The sequence below is a fragment of the Silene latifolia genome, chromosome 3 (assembly GCF_048544455.1).
Source record: "Silene latifolia isolate original U9 population chromosome 3, ASM4854445v1, whole genome shotgun sequence".
In the NCBI taxonomy this organism is placed as follows: Eukaryota; Viridiplantae; Streptophyta; class Magnoliopsida; order Caryophyllales; family Caryophyllaceae; genus Silene; species Silene latifolia.
In genome coordinates this window covers 68638713-68662103 of record NC_133528.1, presented here as the reverse complement: position 1 = coordinate 68662103, position 23391 = coordinate 68638713, and the positions used below count along the sequence as shown (strand labels likewise).

Sequence of the window (23391 nt, the reverse complement as noted above, 5' to 3'; positions counted from 1 at the left end):
CAGCTGGTATCTGCCGAAGTGGATTCCTGCCGCCTGATGCCCCCTATGTCAGATCTACTAGCTGGGTCCTTCCTTCGTCCGCCTTACCTTCTTTGGGGTGACAGATTCTTTGTTTTAGGATATCTATCTCGCCCAGAGCTCTCTGTCCCTCTTCCTTGCTTCAGCTTCAGCTTTCTTCTGGTCTTCTCTCATGTTTTCCATGGCCTTTTGTAGGCTTTCTACGCCAGCGAGCAAGATTTGTGTGGGACTGGGTGGTGGGGTGAGGCCTGAGCTCGCTGCTCCCTTATCCGATCTGGCTTGGGTTGTGATAGCAGGAGTTTTAGGAGGCAAAGAGGTTTTTGCTGTTGGTGTGGTTCTTGAGGTATGTCCGGGAGCCTGCGTTACCACTGTCGATACTGGATTTTGAGTAGAGGTCGGCGGTGGTGACGGTTGTCTGCTCCCTGACACGGATTCCGATGCTTGCTTATCCATTGCGTACTTAGATTATCAACGATTGACGACCACAATGCCCCACGGTGGACGCCAAACTGTTTAGGTATTTTTTACCGAATTGGTTGATTCGGGTCAATGCGGTCTTACTCGTCGGATATTTGATTGTTTGTTTGTATGACGGTATTTAAATAAGGAAATAAAGTACGAAATATAAATTAACACGTAGATTTGGTGACGCGGAAAACCCAATGTGGGAACAACCGCGGGAGGGACGGTACCCTGCCAAATATTGCACTAGTTTTGAGTAGGAGGATGATTACAACTGTATCGTAATGCTAATCTTGCTAACACGAGGTATCGTGTTGATAAGATCTTGAATGAATGTATGTGTGCGTATGTGAATGTCCTTCTTTGATTGCTTCCTTGGCTATTTATAGGGTAAGAACCCTAGACATATCCTACCTTGATTATGGAAAGGGAATATGATTTCCATAATAACTCTTTCCATGTTTGGCAATCTCCCTCAATTCTCCCTGGTCTCCCTGACTTCCCCCTAACTTCTCCCTGAATCCTCTTTCCTGAATCCAGACGATTCCTTCAATGGGCTTCGGTCTCCTCCTGCGCATATGCCGGCCCATTCCTCCTTCTCCATGCTTACTCCTACCGCGGGCTCCCCTCCTCTTTATATGATCCATTTATTTATTAAGTGGGCCTTTCCCTTTTGAGTGATTTTTAGCCCAAACAGTTATCTTTAAGTTTTGTTTTTAATAAACATAATGATTCTTCCGAATATATTTTTCTTGATTGATTTAATGGTCTAATTATTATAACTTTCTCAAAATGTTTTCTGTCAAGTAATTGTAATGCATTGTGAGATACTTACTTTAATCATCTATACATATCAAAATATTTCAATAAATATAATGGAAAGTATACTCAATTTAAAGCATTTTTCGCAATAAAGGTAATGATTTACATTTTAAATTTTTTATCAATTTTTTTATATAAATTTAAAATCAAATCACCGTAATTGTTATATATAATTTTATAATATATTTATTAAACTCTAGATAATACCTTGTTGAGATTTATGTAGCATTTATTATGTTTATATGTAATGTTCAGCTGTAATTAATACTTGTATTTAATGTTGGGTTGACATGTGACGCATCCACAACGCTTCAACCCAGCTGTAATTTAATTATTAGAGATGAATGGTCAAGATCTAATATTACCTGTCATATAAAACCACTGTCATTTACTTATTTTCTCTTTTTTTCTAGTGTTACTCTTTTTTTTTTACTTTAATTTTTTTTTTATCTCCTTTTTTTACCTCGTGTTATTATGCTGTTATTGTGCTTTTTTTTATGACTTTGATTTTTTTTCTCTTATGTTTTTCTCTAATTTTCTCATTATGTTACCTTTTTTTCTTTTTCTTTTTGTACCAGATTTTTTTTTACTTTGATTTTTTTACCCTTTCTTTTACCACATGTTATTGTGCTGTTATTCTGTTCTTATTGTTATTCTGGTGTTATTGTGATGTTAATCCGGTGTCACTTTGATTTTTTTTACTACTTCGATTTTTTTACCACGTGTTATTGTGCTGTTATTCTGGTGGTATTGTTATTCCGGTGTTATTGTGATGTTATTCCAGTGTCACTTTGATTTTTTTACTACTTTGATTTTTTTTTTACTCTTTTTGTTTCCCGTGTTATTGTAGTGTTATTGTAGTGCTATTACGGTGTTATTGTAGTGTTATTCTTATGTTATTTTGGTGTTACTTTGATGTTATTGTACAACTAACAGTCTAACACCATCCATATACTCATTTTTTCAATCAATATTTGGAAGGGCACATTCTTTCCTGCCATATCCAGCTCCATTGTGAATGGCAATGTTCTTGTTCTTATCCAATGAATCTATTTTGGCTCCATTTCGAGACGGACCTAACAACAATTATGATTAACATATACTCCCTCCTATTCATTTTAACTCTCCCCCTTTCCTCTTTCATCTATTCATATAACTCTCCCCCTTTCCTTATTTAGTAAAGTTTTATACTTATTTTAATCACCTTACCCCACAACAATACTCCACAATACTCATATTTTATCTTATTTTAATCATCTTACCCCACAACAATACTTATTTTAATCATCTTACCCCACAATAATACCTTCCCTCTCTCCAATTACCTTACACCACCACAATACTTTACAATAAAATAATTCTTCCCTTAATTTGCGTGCCCTTTTGAAAGGGGAGAGTTAAAATGAATAAGAGGGAGTATTCAAATATCAATGCTTTTATTTTTAACTTACAATGTTATTGTAGTATTATTCTTATGTTATTGTGGTGTTACTCTGATATTATTGTATTATTATTGTGGTGTTATTTTATTGTTATTCTCACACTTCTTTAATTTTCTCATTATTCTAATGTATCCCATTGTTATTACGTGTTACTCTTATGTTATTCAAGATTACCTACTCTTGTTCCAAAACCGAGTCAAAACGGAGTAAAATGAAAGTAAAACAATTTTGAATCCATAATCAAGTTGACAAATGACTGTCAAAATGGAGTTTCATGCGTCATTTTCATTACTTCTCTAGCTATCCATGATAAAATATAGCATGGCCATTAACCATACATTTCAATCCATTACCAAATGATAACTTAAAAATTACTTTCCCGAAAATTCTACATGTACTTTGAATTAATCGGATTGAACGTTGTAAATACCCTACATTTGAATACCGTTTACCCCTTATATGTAAAAATGACTAATTCCATTGAACTATTGAAGTCTCTGTTGAGTCTCTACTACCATTTTTCAACCTGCGTTATTAGCCATCAACGCCATATCTCCTGCTTCCATGAAACCATTGTCAACAATGAAACAACCCACATCGACACAATTGCAGACCATCACACTGTCTCCTGCCCCGTCTCGTGCACCAATTCCGGAATCGATCACCACTGCCGAGAGCTGCTGCAAACAATCAGCAGCTACCATGTTTCAATTCGCACATCAACAGCATTGAATTGCCTCCACCACCAGCATCTCGTAATGCCAGCAATTCACCTCAATTTCAATCAAATTTGTACCTGACCAGACCTGCTTAATCGTTACCCGGATACGAGCAGCAACTATTGCAACAATCAGGATGCTCACTTGCTCACAGATCGACAAAAACCACCATGAATCACCATACCAATTGTGAGTAAACCTGTAGAATGCGAGTTTTTAATAATCAATTTCTTCCTCCCCTTAACAAAGGTCAAATTAATGAATGGAGATGATCAAGAACTCAACAAGCATAAGAACTGTAGATCAAATATAGACAATTGGACAAATCAACGAAGAAATCGAAACTACTCCGCAAATAAGACAACAAATGAAGAACCACCTACTCACACATCACCAATTCGACTACCACAACCAAGCTGCTCCACCACAAGTCGACGGACCGTAATCCAAGCTGGCGCATGTAAGACCATCGCGCGAGCAACCGAGCTACTCACCATCCGTCACTAGCCATCTACTTGTACCCTAATCGGAGCCAAATTAACAAGACTCGGCTGAGACAAGGTAACGAAGGAATAGTGACCTTTTATGGTGAAATTGAGATTCATCAGGTTGGTGCAAATTCGCAGAACAAAATCACACAGGTGCGAGAGGATGAATAATAGAACGATGGTTGGTGCCATGCTGCCCGCCAATTAAACCACCATCGGAGCAACCTAGATGCGAGTTTGATAATGAATACGAATTACAATTAGTATAGGAATTGTTTTTGTGTTGATTTACAGATTTTGATGAACGATTAGTTGATCCGACGTATCGAATAAAATTTGTTATAATTGGAATTGGAATTTATATTGATTGAATTTGATAATTAATAGATGAGAATGTGTTCAGAAATGGAATGTAAAATTTGATTTGGGTGTTGATTTTCGCAGTACACATTTTACTCATCACAGTACACCGTTGACAATTATACCCTTTTCATTTCTCTACTCATTTTCCCTCTCTAATCTCTTTCTAATGTTTTCTCTCTAATTTCAAACATTCATTCTCCTCTAATTTCACAAAACCACTAATCAGATAGTTGATGTCGACATTGGGGGAGGGGACCGGTGAAGTATTGCACTAATGTGCCATGGATTGGGAGTAAGTTGGTTGGATAATTCACATTGGTTGTACGTTTTCCTATTGTGTACTACATTATTATCATTTTTATTTTTTTTTGAAACATGTGTACTACATGATTAATTGAGTCAGTGACCACCAACAACACCAATTACTATATACAAAACATCGGAAAAAAATCCAACCATGTACTGCACTGACTGACGTTGAATGCAATGACGCTAACCACCTCGAACTACACTGACGACGCCTAGCCATAAACCACCACTAATAAACCCCATCATACTATACTAATTAGCCCTTAATTAATTTAAACATAAACCCTAATTAAAAGAGAATAAAATTGTAAGAAATAGTCAATTAAATTATTAATATGAGATTAACGAATTAAATACTTACTCTTCATTCGAATAATCGTTCATAATAGAAGGATTTAAGGAGTTTGAAGAAGGTTGATGCGTCGACAATAGAGAGAAGGTAGAGAGAATTAGGTTTTGTTGTTTTTTAGTTGAGGGTATAAAAATGGAAAGTTTGGTGTAAAAAGTACTGTAATGAGTAAAAATCGTACTGCGAAAATAAATTACGTTTGATTTAAGCAGGTAATTTAGTCGATAATGGTGGATAGAGAGAGAGAGAGAGAGAGAAAAAAGAGGAGTTAATGTTTTCTTGGTTTTGTTTTATTCACGTTTGATCTGAGCGGTTGGTTTCCCCTAATTTAATGGTCCAGATTTCCAAGCTCAAACTCACCATAAGAACCAAACTCACGAGATCCCGCGTATATATATATATATATATATATATATATATATATATATATATATATATATATATATATGTGTGTGTGTGTATATATATATATATATGTGTATATATATATATATGTGTATATATATATCACTACAAGAAAACACGAAAAAGGCGACAGACATACTACAGTCGCCAAATTGGCGACAGGAAAAAAAAAACGGGCGACCACTATCCGTCGCCAATTTGGCGACTATACCTTTTTATCCAAAATCCGTATGAAATCCACGGGCGACGCAATATTATCCATTTTGGCGACCGAAATCAGTCGCCAAATTGGCGACCATTACCCGTCGCCATTTTGGCGACCAAAAACGGCCGCCAATAGCCTTTGTTTTTTTTTTTGATAGATTCTTCTCACCCCGTCCCTCATTCATTCTATCTATCAACAAAACAAAAAAAAAATCGCCAAGAGTTCCGACGCCACCACCAACTACAACGACCACCGGACGCCACCACTCGCCGCCGCCATCCGCACACTACATCCCTACCGACCCTTTGTTTATAATAAAGGTTTGTTTTCGACTCAAATCGATTTAATTACTTCAATCCTTCATATTTTGTTTAAGTTGTGATCCTTATTTAGTATCTAGTTGTAATTTATACATTAGTGATGCTTATTATTGTATGTAGTTGTAATTTAATTAGCATTTTTGTTAATTAATTTGAGTTAGGGTTAGAAATTGGGGTTTTTGTTAAATTAGTAATGTGATTTGATTAGGGGATTGTATAAGGTAGTATAGTTTTATGAAGGTAGAAATTGGGGGTTTTGTTAAATTAGTAATGTGATTTGATTAGTGATGCTTAGTTTTAGTAATATTGAAGTAGTATTGTTGAAGGTAGTATAGTTTTATGAAGGTAGTATAATGTTAGGATTGTATAAATTTGCCTTATAATTAACCAAATTAAGTTAGAATGATTTAATTAGCATTTTTGTTAATTAATTTGAGTTAGGGTTAGAAATTAGCATTTTTGACAACTTGTATAATTAACCAAATTAATTAAGTTAGAATAATTTAATTAGCATTTTTGTTAATTAATTAGCATTTTTCTTGAATACAATGAGCATGATGTATAAATTTGCTAAATTAGTAATGTCATTTGATTAGGGGATTGTATAAATTTGCCTTATAATTTTGACAACTTGTTTAATATATAATGACCTAGTAACCGTTCAAGAATTACTCATTAGGAGCAATTCTTGAATAGTCCCCATTTTGGGATCGTCTTTGTACGCGTTCAAGTCACTTAGGTAGTAAACACATAGTTGTGATTTTATTAATGAGAAAAGAATTTGGTTGCAAATTTCTCCAATGTTCTCTGAATACATATGTGGAATATGTATCTTTTCCACATTGTGTATTTGGAGAACTAAGGGGAATTGCCGAATTTTTTTCTCATTAATAATTCACAAATGTGTGTTTGCTAGTGACTTGAAACGTACATTGATGGGTTTAGGTTGGAGTGATAAGGACCCAATTGAAATCTTGAAATTAGCATAAAATGGAGGATGAGATAACCATTGCTTTTTTTGTTGAAATTAAATATTATTATTTAAAATGGTTAGTTTGCTATATATTGCTTATAGATTAAAATGAAGAGATCCGAACGTAGCCGGATGTACGAAGAAAGAGTAGATAAGAAGAAACGTCCTATCGCTAGATTTGTAAAGGGAGTTCGTGGATTTATTGAATTTGCTAGATGTCAAGATTCATATGATTTGGAACAACATAAACTTAGGTGTCCTTGTACTAAATGTAAAAACTTAAAATATTTATTTGACATTGAAGTAGAAGAGCATCTTGTTACAAATGGTTTTTTTCCAAACTACTACAATTGGATCTCCCATGGAGAAAAATATTATCCCGAAGAGCCTCAAATCCAACAAAATGAGAACCCATATAGAGAAATGGTACTTGATGCCTTTCAGTCTAATGATTTCATTAATGACGACCGTGTACCAATGATTGATGAAGAACAACCAAACCCAAGAGCAAAAGCCTTTTTTGACATGCTAAGTGCTTCCGAAAAAACCTTATATGAGGGGAGTAGAATGACATTGTTACAAGTTGCATCCAGGATAGTTTCTTTAAAATGTGAGTATAATATGCCATTTAAAGCCGTTGATAGTATTGCTACGTTGGTTGAGGATGTTATACCCGATAATAATGTTATGACCCGAAATTTCTATAATACCAAGAAAGTGGTCAAAGGTCTTCAACTTCCACATGAAAAGATTGATGCATGTCCTAAAGGATGTATGCTTTTTTGGAAAGATGATGCTTTGCTTGACAAATGTAAGAAATGTCAAAGGGATAGATATGAGACAAGTGAAGGAAATATTGTTTTGAAGGGGAAGAATGTAATACCCCGTATTTTTATATAATAAATTAAACGGATATTATTATATATTAATTATTATACACTTTATATTATCAATTAAGAAACGGATATTATTAAACGGATATTATTATATATTAATTATTATACATTTTATATTACCAATTAAGTCGGGTGAATTGTAGAGTCGATAATTATGATAAGTTATTTTAATTAACTCGCGTTGTATCGGTATAAGTTAATTGTGACGGGTTTATACGGAAATTGAAATCGACCCATTTGAGCTGGCCCAATAAAATGACCAGCCCAAATTATACTTAATTAATAATAATACTTTAACTTTAATTAAAATAATAAGCTAGCTTTAATTAAAATAGTACACTAACCTACATATACCCATCACTACCGTCATCATGAACAACACACCCCAAATTGACATTAATTAAATAAATATACCCTACCTTAATTATATAATAGTAGCTAACTTTACTTAAAATAATAATCACCTAGCCTACAAATACTACACTAACCGTGATGATGAAAGCACAAAACACAAACAACCTTTCACTTTTCTTCAAGATCCAATCTCACCCCTTTTCACGCATTTCGAGAGAGAGACAGGGTGTGTGGGCCGTGACAAAGCAGCAGGAAGGGCTAGGGCCGTTCGTCGACGTCCAAAGGTGGTTCTGGTGGTGGTGGTGGTGTCGGAAAAGGTAGTAGTTCACACCCTGCTCTGTTTTTCGCTTTAAGAGTCGGGTTTTTGGTTGGGGTTGCGTGTCTCAGGGAGGGGATAAGGATGGTTGTTGGCAGGTTATTGGTAATGGGTGGTCAGGGTAGAATAGTTTGGTGGTGGTTAGGGTGGTCTTAGGTGGTTGTAGGGGCAGAGGGAGGTGGTTTCGATTAAGGTGGGCAAAACGGGTTAAAACAGGGATTCTCAGGCGGTTTATGTGTTTAGTTTTGGGGTGGAGCCACCGTGGACTCGGGGGAGGTCGAAATGGTGGCTCCATGTTGTCGGGGTTCGTGGGCTAGTGGCGACCAGGTCGGTGGTGGTTGGCAAGGGAATAGTTGTTGGCTGCGGTGGTGGTGAAGGGAGAACAGAGGGTGTTTGGTGGTGTTGCACGGTGAACCACGTCAGTTGCCAGCCCTGGTTCGACTCGGCCGGCAATGATCGACCGGTGGTGGTGGTTGTTGGTGGTGGGGTCGAAGTGGGGGACATGGTTGGTGGTAGTCGTGGTGGTGTGAGTGGCGTACGGTGAGGGTGAGTGAGTGTAAAGGGGACGGGTTGTTTAATGCGGGTATTCGAATTGTTTCGAAGCGGGTTTGCATAGTTTAATCGTATAATTCTTTAGTCGGTCGTGTCTTAATTAATTAATGTAGTTTCCGTAACATGTAAATAATTTAATCAATTTAACTTCCGAGTTAATAATTAGAATCCGTCGATATATCGTATTAATTAATTAATGTAGTTTCCGTAACATTTAAATAATTTAATCAATTTAACTTCCGAGTTATTTAAATAATTGGAGACGGGTGTTGAATTGTTCAAATGGTTGATTCGGGTACTTAATCGTATAATTCGTTTAAACCTCCAATTATCGTTTTGATCTAAGTTCCGAGTTATTTAAAATAAAATAATAATTAATAATAAGTAATTAATTAAAGACGGATTTTTGAGTCGGGTTTGTTAAAAGAGGAAAATTACTATATCGGGAAAGCTTCCATTTTAAGAAATTCTACTTTAATAACTTCTATTTTGGGAAGTTGGGTCAAATACTAATCGGGTTATTTTAGCTATCAATTGGGCATAAGTTGGTGTCGGGATTGTATTTCGGGGAAAACTTCTATTTCGGGAGATATCTATATTTAGCAATTAGTAATTATAAATATTATAATTGTTTTAGGTGACGGATTCGTGAAGGATCGATAATCGATTCGTTGCTTTATTTCTCGGACTTCTTAACCGCTTAATTGGATTTGCTGGCACTATGAGGTAGGGAAATACACTTGACTGATTATCGTTATTGTTAAATTGAGTTGACTTGTTTCATGGTTGTTGATTTTCGTTATCATTTATATTCGGAAAGGTGATTGACTGATTTGATCGTATTGAGTATGATATCACAACATCGGGTAACTGGCATGACCTTATGATTATCAGTTCAGTGATTTATATACATATTGCATTGCATTAATTACTGTTGAGCATTTCATATGCATTGGAGTTGGAGGATGATGTGGTGATGACGATATTGAGATACGATGTGATGTTGTGATAAGGCCCAGGCGGGTTCTGCAGGACTTGACCTGGTGTCCTCAGCTGTTGAGCTGGCAGATCGACTTCGGTCGATATATATAGTCTACCGGGGATCGGTATGGCTGGGCGTTTCGGGTTATGAGATGTGTGTGATGAGATGAGATGGAGATGGAGGTGACGGAGTATCATGCATATCATATTTTATTGTTTTATTGTTTTCCCTACTCAACCTCGCGGTTGACCCTGTGTATTCGTGAACACCTGTGACGACCCAAATATTGGCGAGCAGACTTGACAGGTTTAAGAGATAGGACGGGAGCTTGATGGGCGTGAGACACTGGATCAAACGACTTAGTAGCTAGATCATCATCTAGAAGACTTTCACTTTTATTTATGTCAGTTCTTGTAATTTGAGTTGAAAAGAGGATTTGTAATAATTAAGTTAAAATTTTATATAAATTGCCTTGGAGTTTAATTTGTTATTCACTACCTCGGGAAACCGAGATGGTAACAGTCCGTTTTATTAGAGAATGTCTTGACGAGGACTTCTTTTATAAACCGGGGTGTTACAAAGTGGTATCAGAGCGAACGATCCTCAGGCCTAAACCAATGAGCCCAATGAACATAGGATGTGTCTAAATAAAATGAACTCCGGGATAGAACTGTTAGGAGCACACTACGGTAAGGTATGAGTTAGGGGCCCCCTCACACCGAACCAGTGGTCCTCTCAGTTGAACCGGAAACCATGAGTGTATACGAGAGAAAGGGTAGAAAAGTTGCTTGAGGTTGAACAGAAATTCATATATCGTTGCCTAAGTGTTGACTGATTGATACATTGATTATTGCAGGATAACGCTACGGTAAGTAATTTGTATGAATGATGTGTTGATAGTACTACTATGACTAAGTAATATGCGGTTATGTGATCCCGAAGCCATGTTAGTATAGTCTTGTGATAGTAATAAGAAACACGATAGAATTTCATATCCTTAGTCATCACAATCGTGATTTAGATGTAATGAGTAGATCGAGATGCGAAGGGATTCTATGGGGTATATGTTTACGTAGGTACAGTGTGAGATCTAAGTTGGTATGGGTTAGTATCGATAGTATAGTTGTAAGAATTGGGACATAGAAAATGAATGACATAGTGCTGAAACTCGTTTAGTTGATGTTACTCTTTAATTGACCTTACTACCATTTCTTTTCTGTTTATTGCCTATCGATGAAAATTTTATGAGAGATAGCCTCGTGAGTTAGTGTTCATTTGACGTTGGTTTCATGCTTATATGATATACGGATTAGGAGTAATAAATACTTTAGTGAACTGTGGTTAGGAAGTTCCCGTGCAGTGATGCTTGACCAATGATTTTATAAAATCCTCATTTAAATTGTATTAATAATTTTCTCATAAATCCAATTCCATCGATCATAAAATTCGCATATGTTTTCAAATTGATAAGTCCCTAAAAATATTGATGTCTCAATATTAAATAATAAGTTTTGCAAACTGACCCAAGTTTTGGACCAATAGCTGTCACATGTTTGTGTGGACCAACTAAGTTGTAAAATCCTTTAAAAATGGAATTCGTATGCTTTAAACCTAATTCTTTTTCCCTGTGCTTTAATCTCCATATTTTATAAAAGTAATATGAATCAAGTTTTAATCGAACGGTTATTTATTCGTGATCTTTGAAAGTTACAACGTAAATCAAAACATTTAAAATGTGTGTTTAATGTTGAATTTTTATACAATTGTTTGATTAATTCATGAACTTTAATAATGCGAATTTATCATGTTTTATATGACGACAGTAGCACGCATGTTCAGTAATTATGCATCTTAACAAGTGACAAAAATTTAAAACTTAGTTGATAACATGGTTGGCATGATAGTATGAGTAAAATTTAATAACTTTAATTGATTTTTAATCAAGAGTGAAATGTTTATACGAGTCCAGTTGTTTGCATACGTTAAATACATTTGGCATGTTGTAATATCTCTGGTGTGTCCATAACATTTGCATAGTGGTCGGATATATATAAATATAAAACTATATTGTCATATCTTGGTAAAGTTGATGGTATTAAAAGTAATTTGATTGTTCTAATATACTCCATGAAAATCATAATAGTTATGTTTAAAAGTTTACACATGGGTGGTAGTAATGATTGTGTCTAAATGATCACACATGTAGGATGTCATCTGAGTTTTAAAGACTTTCATGTGAGTTATGTGCCTAAAGGTATACTTATTACTTTCATTGCATTAAATTATTTCAGTGGACCTAAACCTAGGACATGATAATAAACAGTGTTGTTAATTCTTAGGGGATATGTTCATCATTATATCGTCACAAAATACTAAAGGGATTCTTGCAATTATATGATCATGATATAAAGGAAACTGTTGGATATAACGCGACAATTGACATATCTATATTCTCGAGTCGTTACCATCAATTATATTTTAATAAAGATTGTTAATGATAATTATATTAGCAATTAAAATGGGATAACCCTTTAATAATTCACATGATATGCATTGGTTCCAATAATAGTCGTTATAGTTACGTTTAATTGAGCCGTGAATATAACTGAGTAAAGGAGTGCAATTAAAATCCTGATGATTGAGGTAATAGTCGTGCATTAATAAAGATAGGACTGAAATGAATAAGATGAACCTGTAAATTACGATATATGAGTCGACACCTAAGCTGGTTTTGTTTAAAGGAATTAAACTAAGTTTATCTGATTTTGAGTTCGTAGTAAGTTTTGGACCCTAATTCTTTTCCTCATGTTGATTGATTCCCTATGTTTCTAAGGTAAAACATTACAATAATTGGTAAAATGAATAATTACTAATGATTTTACGGGTAACGGTAGCCTCTTTCAGTTGTTAGCAGTAGTTTGAGAACTTTTGTCATAATAATGAAGGTTACGAGGACGTAACCATGTTTTTAGTTGGGGAGGATTGTAAAATCTTGATGCTTAATTTGCACTTGTTTGTAGGTTATAGTTGACCAAGTTGACCTTTAGTTGTGGGGTACCTATGCGGAGGAGTTCGATATGTTTTGTTCCTACTTCGGTTAGTTAATTGATGTGTAAAAGGAGAGTGTGATTAAACTACGGTAATGTGTTATGAGTTAGCCTATGAGCCGAGTTATGGTTACGGAGATACGTTGCGGTCCAAAGTCGACCATGGTTAATGAGTTTATGTTGAGTTTGAGATCGGAATTGAGATGGAAAGATGATGGTGTTCTCAGATGATTATATAGTGTTAGACATTTGTGTTCGCAGGTAGTTATTAGTTGTAGTTAATTGGATTAAGAAAAGATGAGTTAAACTTCGGGACGAAGTTTATTTTTTAGGAGGGCAGAATGTAACATTTCGTATTTGTTATGTTTAATTGATGTGTCGAAAGTATGCGTTAACAGTGTTAGAAATGTGTGACGTCCGTAAAGTACAATATACAATACCTTTCTGTTGTTGAGTATGGGAGCGAACTTCGGGACGAAGTTCATTTTAAGGGGGGAAGACTGTAATACCCCGTATTTTTATATAATAAATTAAACGGATATTATTATATATTAATTATTATACACTTTATATTATCAATTAAGAAACGGATATTATTAAACGGATATTATTATATATTAATTATTATACATTTTATATTACCAATTAAGTCGGGTGAATTGTAGAGTCGATAATTATGATAAGTTATTTTAATTAACTCGCGTTGTATCGGTATAAGTTAATTGTGACGGGTTTATACGGAAATTGAAATCGACCCATTTGAGCTGGCCCAATAAAATGACCAGCCCAAATTATACTTAATTAATAATAATACTTTAACTTTAATTAAAATAATAAGCTAGCTTTAATTAAAATAGTACACTAACCTACATATACCCATCACTACCGTCATCATGAACAACACACCCCAAATTGACATTAATTAAATAAATATACCCTACCTTAATTATATAATAGTAGCTAACTTTACTTAAAATAATAATCACCTAGCCTACAAATACTACACTAACCGTGATGATGAAAGCACAAAACACAAACAACCTTTCACTTTTCTTCAAGATCCAATCTCACCCCTTTTCACGCATTTCGAGAGAGAGACAGGGTGTGTGGGCCGTGACAAATGCAGCGAGGAAGGGCTAGGGCCGTTCGTCGACGTCCAAAGGTGGTTCTGGTGGTGGTGGTGGTGTCGGAAAAGGTAGTAGTTCACACCCTGCTCTGTTTTTCGCTTTAAGAGTCGGGTTTTTGGTTGGGGTTGCGTGTCTCAGGGAGGGGATAAGGATGGTTGTTGGCAGGTTATTGGTAATGGGTGGTCAGGGTAGAATAGTTTGGTGGTGGTTAGGGTGGTCTTAGGTGGTTGTAGGGGCAGAGGGAGGTGGTTTCGATTAAGGTGGGCAAAACGGGTTAAAACAGGGGATTCTCGGGCGGTTTATGTGTTTAGTTTTGGGGTGGAGCCACCGTGGACTCGGGGGAGGTCGAAATGGTGGCTCCATGTTGTCGGGGTTCGTGGGCTAGTGGCGACCAGGTCGGTGGTGGTTGGCAAGGGAATAGTTGTTGGTCATGCGGTGGTGGTGAAGGGAGAACAGAGGGTGTTTGGTGGTGTTGCACGGTGAACCACGTCGATTTGCCGACCACTGTTCGACTCACCGCGGCGATCGACCAGGGCTGGTGGTGGTTGTTGGTGGTGGGGTCGAAGTGGGGGACATGGTTGGTGGTAGTCGTGGTGGTGTGAGTGGCGTACGGTGAGGGTGAGTGAGTGTAAAGGGGACGGGTTGTTTAATGCGGGTATTCGAATTGTTTCGAAGCGGGTTTGCATAGTTTAATCGTATAATTCTTTAGTCGGTCGTGTCTTAATTAATTAATGTAGTTTCCGTAACATGTAAATAATTTAATCAATTTAACTTCCGAGTTAATAATTAGAATCCGTCGATATATCGTATTAATTAATTAATGTAGTTTCCGTAACATTTAAATAATTTAATCAATTTAACTTCCGAGTTATTTAAATAATTGGAGACGGGTGTTGAATTGTTCAAATGGTTGATTCGGGTACTTAATCGTATAATTCGTTTAAACCTCCAATTATCGTTTTGATCTAAGTTCCGAGTTATTTAAAATAAAATAATAATTAATAATAAGTAATTAATTAAAGACGGATTTTTGAGTCGGGTTTGTTAAAAGAGGAAAATTACTATATCGGGAAAGCTTCCATTTTAAGAAATTCTACTTTAATAACTTCTATTTTGGGAAGTTGGGTCAAATACTAATCGGGTTATTTTAGCTATCAATTGGGCATAAGTTGGTGTCGGGATTGTATTTCGGGGAAAACTTCTATTTCGGGAGATATCTATATTTAGCAATTAGTAATTATAAATATTATAATTGTTTTAGGTGACGGATTCGTGAAGGATCGATAATCAGATTCGTTGCTTTATTTCTGGACTTCTTAACTGCTTAATTGGATTTGCTGGCACTATGAGGTAGGGAAATACACTTGACTGATTATCGTTATTGTTAAATTGAGTTGACTTGTTTCATGGTTGTTGATTTTCGTTATCATTTATATTCGGAAAGGTGATTGACTGATTTGATCGTATTGAGTATGATATCACAACATCGGGTAACTGGCATGACCTTATGATTATCAGTTCAGTGATTTATATACATATTGCATTGCATTAATTACTGTTGAGCATTTCATATGCATTGGAGTTGGAGGATGATGTGGTGATGACGATATTGAGATACGATGTGATGTTGTGATAAGGCCCAGGCGGGTTCTGCAGGACTTGACCTGGTGTCCTCAGCTGTTGAGCTGGCAGATCGACTTCGGTCGATATATATAGTCTACCGGGGATCGGTATGGCTGGGCGTTTCGGGTTATGAGATGTGTGTGATGAGATGAGATGGAGATGGAGGTGACGGAGTATCATGCATATCATATTTTATTGTTTTATTGTTTTCCCTACTCAACCTCGCGGTTGACCCTGTGTATTCGTGAACACCTGTGACGACCCAAATATTGGCGAGCAGACTTGACAGGTTTAAGAGATAGGACGGGAGCTTGATGGGCGTGAGACACTGGATCAAACGACTTAGTAGCTAGATCATCATCTAGAAGACTTTCACTTTTATTTATGTCAGTTCTTGTAATTTGAGTTGAAAAGAGGATTTGTAATAATTAAGTTAAAATTTTATATAAATTGCCTTGGAGTTTAATTTGTTATTCACTACCTCGGGAAACCGAGATGGTAACAGTCCGTTTTATTAGAGAATGTCTTGACGAGGACTTCTTTTATAAACCGGGGTGTTACAAAGAAGGGTAATAAAAGGAGTGGAAAGAGAAAGAAACCAATATCAGAAAACACATTAATTTATTTTCCATTAGCTCCTAGACTTCAAAGAATGTATGCCACGAAAAATCTTGCCAACCAAATGAGATGGCACAAAGAAAATCCTCGTACACCAGGAAAGATGTGTCATCCGAGTGACGGGGAGGAGTGGAAGCGTTTTGATAGGTTATATCCCGATTTTGCCGAGGAACCTCGCAATGTGAGACTTGGCTTGTGTACGGATGGGTTTGACCCTTTTGGTCAGTTTGGTAGAAACTACTCGTGTTGGCCCGTAATGACCACGCCGTACAACTTACCTCCTTGGCTTTGTCTGAAAAGACAATTTATTTTCCTCTCTTTACTTATTCCCGGTCCTGATAACCCAAAAAACCATCTGGATGTTTATTTACAACCGTTGGTGGAGGAACTGAAGTATTTGTGGGAAGTTGGTGTAGAAACATTTGATGTGTCGAAGAAGCAAAATTTCCAACTAAGAGCTTCATTGTTATGGACTATAAATGATTTTCCCGCATATGGTATGCTATCAGGATGGGCAACCGCTGGGCGAAAGGCATGTCCTTATTGCATGGATAGGAGTAAAGCATTTTATCTTCCTAATTCCAAAAAAATTAGTTGGTTTGATTGTCATAGATGTTTCTTACCGGATGGACATATTCATAGAGAGAACAAGAAATCTTTCTTAAAAGGTAAGGAGGTGCGTGACAATGCTCCGATTCGACTCCAAGGGGATGAGATATGGGAGGTTGTACGTGATTTGCCAACAACTGTCGATAGGGCTGAAGAAGAGTTTAAGGAGTTGAAAAAGAAAAAAAAATGGTTGGTTTAAAAGAAGTATTTTTTTGGGAGCTTCCCTACTGGAAAACAATGTTGATCAGACACAATTTGGATGTGATGCACATAGAGAAGAACTTCTTTGAGTTACTTATTCATACGATTATGGATGTAAAAGGAAAGACACGTGATGATATTAATTCAAGAATAGAATTGAAGAAATTTTGTGATCGTCCTAAACTTCATATTCGTAAGGATGGGGCTAAACCAAAAGCCATATTTACTCTTGACAAAGCTCAAAGAAAGGTATTGTGCGATTGGATAGGAAACTTGAAGTTTCCCGATGGATATGCATCCGATTTGAGCCGTTGTGTTGATTTGAAGGAACTGAAGTTGAAAGGGTTGAAAAGTCATGATTGTCATGTTTTCATGGAGCGCTTATTACCCGTGGCTTTTAAAAATTTACTCCCGACTACGTTTGGAATGCGATTCTGAAAATAAGTCAATTTTTTAGAGATTTATGTTCCTCCACGATATCAGTTGAGGACATGAGTCGTTTAGAAGAGCAAATACCAGAAATTTTGTGTAAACTTGAGATGATATTTCCGCCTTCTTTTTCAATTCGATGGAGCATCTACCTATCCATTTGCCATATGAAGCTAAAGTTGGTGGACCCGTCCAATATAGGTGGATGTATCCTTTCGAAAGGTTTCTTAATCATGTGAAGAAAAAAATTGGTAATAAAGCTCGTGTGGAAGGTTCTATATGCAATGCCTACCTAACGGAAGAGATTGCCAATTTTTGCTCTCTTTATTTTGAAAAACATATTGAGACCAAAGCAAAATACTTGAATATTGATGAAGCGGATGAACTAGACACAAGTATACCCAAGTGTTTCCAAATGCAGGATGAAATAGGGTGTTCATCAGTTGGGGGAACAAGATTTCTGGATGACAAAGAGTATAACCGTGCCCACCTCTATGTGCTATCTAATTGTGAGGTTTTGGAGCCATATGAAGCTCAATTTGTGACAGATTTCATTAAAGATCACCCTAATGTGAACAGAGAGGATGTTTGGCATAAGCATGAGGATCAATTTCCAGCCTGGTTTCGGAAGCATGTATGTAAGCTAAATATTCAAGATGATGTGATAAGAAGCTTGGCTTTGGGTCCTTCTCGAAAGGTTGTGACGTGGAATCGATATTCAATTAATGGGTTTAAGTTTCAAACATTTGACTATGGCAAAAGTAAGGCTAAATGCAACTACGGCGTTACTATTTCTTCTCTTGATGGCAATGATTATTATGGCATATTAGAGGATATCTTTGAGTTGTGCTACAATGGCCGGGATAGGAGTTATAAAACCGTCTTATTCAAGATTCAATGGAGGGATAATTCCGTAGCTGGAACGAGAGTCCATGATCGTTACAAACTCGTGGAAGTGAATCATACTCGAACCTACTCTCAATATGACCCATTTATACTTGCACAACAAGCTCATCAAGTTTATTTTGCATCTCTTCCGAGCACAAGCAATGATAGACAACAAAAGCAATGGTGGGCCGTTTTTAAAACAAAGGCACGATCGAAGTTGATACATCTTTTTTCCAAGAAGAGGTTGTATCGAAACATTTTGTCCCCATTGATCATGATGAAATTATTTATGCAAATGAGATAGAAGCGGAGGAGGAGTTAGAAGAGGAAGAAGAAGAGAATGATAAGGAGAGGGATGGGATAGAAGAGGGGGAAGAAGAAGAAGAAGAGGAGGAGGAAGAGGAAGAAGAAGAAGAAGAAGATGAGGATGATGATGATGATGAGTAAGAGAAGGTATTAAAAGTATACATATCAAAATTTGGAAACAATTATTAGCGTTTTATTTTGTCTTTTATACTTGTTTATTAGGTTTTATTTTTTTGTATCTTATAATAATTATCTTGTAATATTTGCTAACACTTTTTATTCAATTGTAGTACACATGGCTCCTGGAGGAAGTAGGCAGCGCGGAGGCTATAGTGAGGGAGGTAGTAGCTCCCGAGAGCAGGAGGAGGACGTTGACCGTTCTACTACGGAGGTGAGTGAGGAGGAGGAGGAGGTTGCTATACCCCGACATACTGACAACAGGATGATCCTTGATCCGAATGGTCTTTGGTAATTTTTTATTCATTCTATTTTGTAATTTTTTTATTTAGTAATAAATGACTTTTTTTAGACATATGTTAATTATACATTATTTTTTTCCTATATAATTATGTTTTTAACATGTTTGATTTCAGGTTTAGAAGTCAAACAGTTGTTCGTGGTGTGACTAATAGCACCCAAGAGAACATGACACACGGCGTTACTTGTTGGAGTAACGCTAGTGATGAAGATAAGGAGATGTGGTTCAACAACTTCCGGGTATCTATTTATAAAATATATATTATTAAATATAATTTATTTATTCTTTTTACCTTATTATTAATTTGTTTCTCATCTATGTGTTTACTTTTTGTAGCGTGTGTTCTATTGGCCAACCAACCTTGAGCGCCTAGTTTGGCAAAGGTATAATGACATTGGCAAGAAGAGGCTAAGGGACAACATGTATAAGGTGTCTAAGAGGAAGAAGGCGCCATCTTTCATGAAAGGTATTTAGTTTCTTTTAATACCCGTAATTAGTTAAAATTCATTACATATTTTGAAAATATATTAATTAATAATTGTTATTTTATTGATTACAGGTTCGTCATATGAGGAATATACCAAGTACCGGAACAGTCCTGAGTTCAAGGAAGCATCGGCCCGGAACAAGATCAACAGGAAAGGAGGAGATAAGGATGCGGAAGTTGAGCCTACTCATTATGGAGGGTCTCAATCTTTTCATGATCGTGTGGTCTTAGATGTAAGTTATTTGTCTTAGCTTTTAATTTAATAGTCTTCTAATTTAATTAGTCTCATTAATTATCATGTTTGAGTAACAATTTCCTTGTTTTTTTTCCTAAGACCAAGAAGAATAAGGGTAAGGTACCCACGATTGTTGATCTCTTTGTTGACACTCACGCAAAGAAGACAAGTAAGGGCAAGTTGATCTTCGCGAAGGAAAAAGATCAACAGTTATATGTAAGTGTCAAAAAATAAAAATTTCTTAGCTTTTTTAAAGTATATGTTTTATCAATTTTTAGATAAGTAACCTCTAACCATTAATGTTTTATCAATTTTTTAGGAACAATTCCTTGTCCGTAGGAAGAACAACCCGGAAATTGATGACAATGAGCTATGGTTTGATCTTGTTGAGGGGTTCCAAAGAGGAGATGTGTATGGAGCCGGGTCGGCAAAGGAGATTTTCTACCCTCCTACAAGAAGAAGAGGGTCAATTTCCTCCCAACAACAACCTTATACCCCAAGTGTCGTGAGTGTGCTCCAAGCTCAATTAGCCGAGAGGGAGAGGCAGGATGCCGAGAGGGAGAGGCGGGATGCCGAGAGAGATGCTGAAATTCGGAGGATGAAGGAGGAAATGGAACGGATGAACTCCTTCTTCGCCAATTGCAACACTGGGTGGCGCCCGCAACCAAAGGATCCTAGAGATCCTAATCATGGAGGTGGTAGTGGAGCGGGAGCAAGTTTCCCTGTTATGTAGTAGAACTCGTAGTTATGTAGTAGAACTCGTAGTTATTCCCGGATAATGTTAGATGACCAAACTCGTAGAACTCGTAGTTGTGTGTATGGAACTTGATTTTCTTTATCAAGTTTGGTTGTGTTGGCTTCCCATGTGTTCTCTCTTGGAAGTGTTGGTTTATTTGCGGGTTTTACGTATTTGGCTAGGTCAAAACGATTTTTAGGCAAAAAAACATGTAATTTTGGCGACGGACATCGGGCATTTGGCGACGGCATTCCGTCGCTAAGTCTCTGATCATGAATTAATTTTAGGGACGTTGGCGACGGAAAACATGCCATTGGCGACGGAAATCGATCGCCAAAATGGCGACAAGTTCGTCGCCAAAATGGCGACCATTACCCGTCGCCATTTTGGAGGATATGGAGATGACGTGTATATTTAAAAAGCGACAAATGGCGGTCGCTAAATTGGCGACTAATGACAATCGCCAATTTTGGCGACAATTTCGGTCGCCCGCTTTTTAAAAAATTCGATCGCCAAATTTGGCGACGAACGCTGTCGCCGCCAAAAGCGACCAAACCTTGCTACGAAGTGCGGGCGACGGGTCTTAGTCGCTTTATTCTAAATGGCGACTGTTCTCAGTCGCCTTATATGGTCGCCAATTACCTTATTTGTTGTAGTGTATATATATGTGTGTATATATATATATGTGTGTATATATATATATGTGTGTATATATATATATATATGTGTATATATATATATATATGTGTATATATATATATATATATGTGTATATATATATATATATGTGTATATATATATATATATATGTGTATATATATATATATATATATATATATATATATAAATTGAATCATGTGAGGCACCTTCTTAGGGTGAGGTAGCTGTACTCATCCTAAACCATTGGATTAAACAACTACAAGTGCATCAGATGTTGACACGTGTCCCCTAATATAACCCCTAACAAACTCCAAATTTCCCTCACTTCATACATTTATTCCGTCACATTTACTCCCTTCACTCTCTCTCTTCAAGCCGTCTAAGACAATGAGCTCCTTCATCGCCATTCACTCAGATTTCGACGCCATTACTACTAAGCTTCCGTTCCGCCATTAACACTGAGCTTTCTGACCGTTATCATCCAGAAGTTAGGTAATTTCAATCACCTCATTTTAATTTCAATTTGCGTAGATTTTCGACCTCCGTTATCATTCCTTATTTTTCACCCTAATTTTCAATCGACTTATTTAATTCGTTAATTTATCGTTGTTCTTATGCATGTTTTGATCGGTTTCGAGCATAATCGAATACTGCAAGATCAATCAAGAGAACATATATTCTATGTTTTAGATGACTGTTTAATCAGAAATGTTATATGAGTTATTGTTCTTAGGCTGAATCAAGAGAACACACATCTGTGATTCGAACTATATGGTTTATGTGTGTTAGTGATGTCTATTGGTGCAGTGGAAGCGAGATGTTGCTTTTGCTGGATTTGAAGTTTCTATACAGATGAATATTTCTGCTGAGAAAATGATATTTGGAGTAGAAGGTGTAGATCCTGCCAGAAGAGCGGAACTAATCAAGGTATGTATGTTACAGCAAGATCTTCTACTACTGATGCATACCAATTTGTTCTTACTAGCAGTAATCATGCCTGAGATTTTGCTGGAATTAGCAGTCAAATATGTTCCTTACAGTTTTGGTCCTGTAAAGAACACATGCATGCTTAAATCATCAATAAAATATGTTAAATATTTGATTTGGTCGATTTTGAATTTCCGTCACGGTGATTCTTTTAATGTGGATGTGTTTTTGGATGATGACGGATGATGATGTGTTTTCATTATGTTGCTATCCTTGCTAATGTTTGCCATTACTATGGTGAATGAGAAGGATGCAGATGCGAAAGCAAATGCTAATGCTACTCTATAACAGCTTATGAATATGAATGTTTGTAATTGAATTTGATGTGTGATTGTAGGTTTTTAAACTGTGAGAGATAATGTGGTGGAACATTATTAATTATGCTGATGATGCTTATATGTTAGTATATGTTATGAATATCACTGATTTCTGAATGGTTGGGGGAGTTCGGATTCTCTATCTCATTTGCGTGTCGCGTCTTGTGTTCCACTACCTCTCCATTTTTGTGAAACCTGGACTTGATTTTGTGAAGCTTGGAGTATATTATGTGAACCTTAGACCTAATTCTAGTTGGTACACTCATTTTGTATTTCTCTAGTTTTGTATGCAAAATCATAAGGGCAATTTTCACGTTCCATTGCAGGAAAAAGAGGATCGCATAGAAGAAAAGTTTCGGTTTACTTGTAAATGCTCATTTTTGGAAATTTACAACGAGCACATTCTTGATCTTTTGAACCCTTCTTCATCGAACTTACAGGTAAGCGGCATGAGCAAACCGGCTAATCGTAAGATCATTATTATAGCGACTTAGGCCTTTTAGACCTTGCTCTCGTAACAAAATAAGCTTGCGGTTTTTCTACTGCATACGTTTCAAACCCTTTGAATTTTTGCTCTTACTCTAACTTGTAGACCTTATCAATCTTATTCTGCAGATTAGAGAAGATTTAAAGAAAGGCATTTATGTGGAAAACCTCACAGAGCTAGA

General features: G+C 36.4%; 1 protein-coding gene and 3 long non-coding RNA genes across 5 annotated transcripts; 3 read left to right on the top strand and 1 right to left on the bottom strand.

The window, feature by feature from the left end:
- Positions 1–2970: 2970 nt before the first annotated feature.
- On the bottom strand, positions 2971–4403 carry LOC141647704 (uncharacterized). Of its 2 annotated transcripts, none has more exons than XR_012545794.1 (2): positions 3847–4403; positions 2971–3662 (listed from the first exon to the last, which is right to left on the bottom strand). It is a non-coding gene; the product is annotated as an uncharacterized LOC141647704 (long non-coding RNA). The 2 variants fall into 2 exon arrangements; XR_012545795.1 differs by having other exon boundaries at positions 3843–4402.
- Positions 4404–5761: 1358 nt separating this feature from the next.
- On the top strand, positions 5762–20039 carry LOC141649178 (uncharacterized). Its single transcript, XM_074457874.1, has 5 exons — positions 5762–5902; positions 19114–19291; positions 19417–19540; positions 19638–19767; positions 19861–20039. The coding sequence occupies exons 2-5, from the start codon at positions 19119–19121 to the stop codon at positions 20037–20039; spliced, it is 606 nt and encodes a 201-aa protein (XP_074313975.1). The 5' UTR covers positions 5762–5902; positions 19114–19118.
- On the top strand, positions 15048–16238 carry LOC141646128 (uncharacterized). Its single transcript, XR_012545363.1, has 2 exons — positions 15048–15499; positions 16053–16238. It is a non-coding gene; the product is annotated as an uncharacterized LOC141646128 (long non-coding RNA).
- A 94-nt stretch (positions 20040–20133) lies between the features above and the next one.
- Positions 20134–20885, top strand: LOC141646127 (uncharacterized). The gene is made up of 2 exons (XR_012545362.1): positions 20134–20239; positions 20343–20885. It is a non-coding gene; the product is annotated as an uncharacterized LOC141646127 (long non-coding RNA).
- Positions 20886–23391: the final 2506 nt, after the last annotated feature.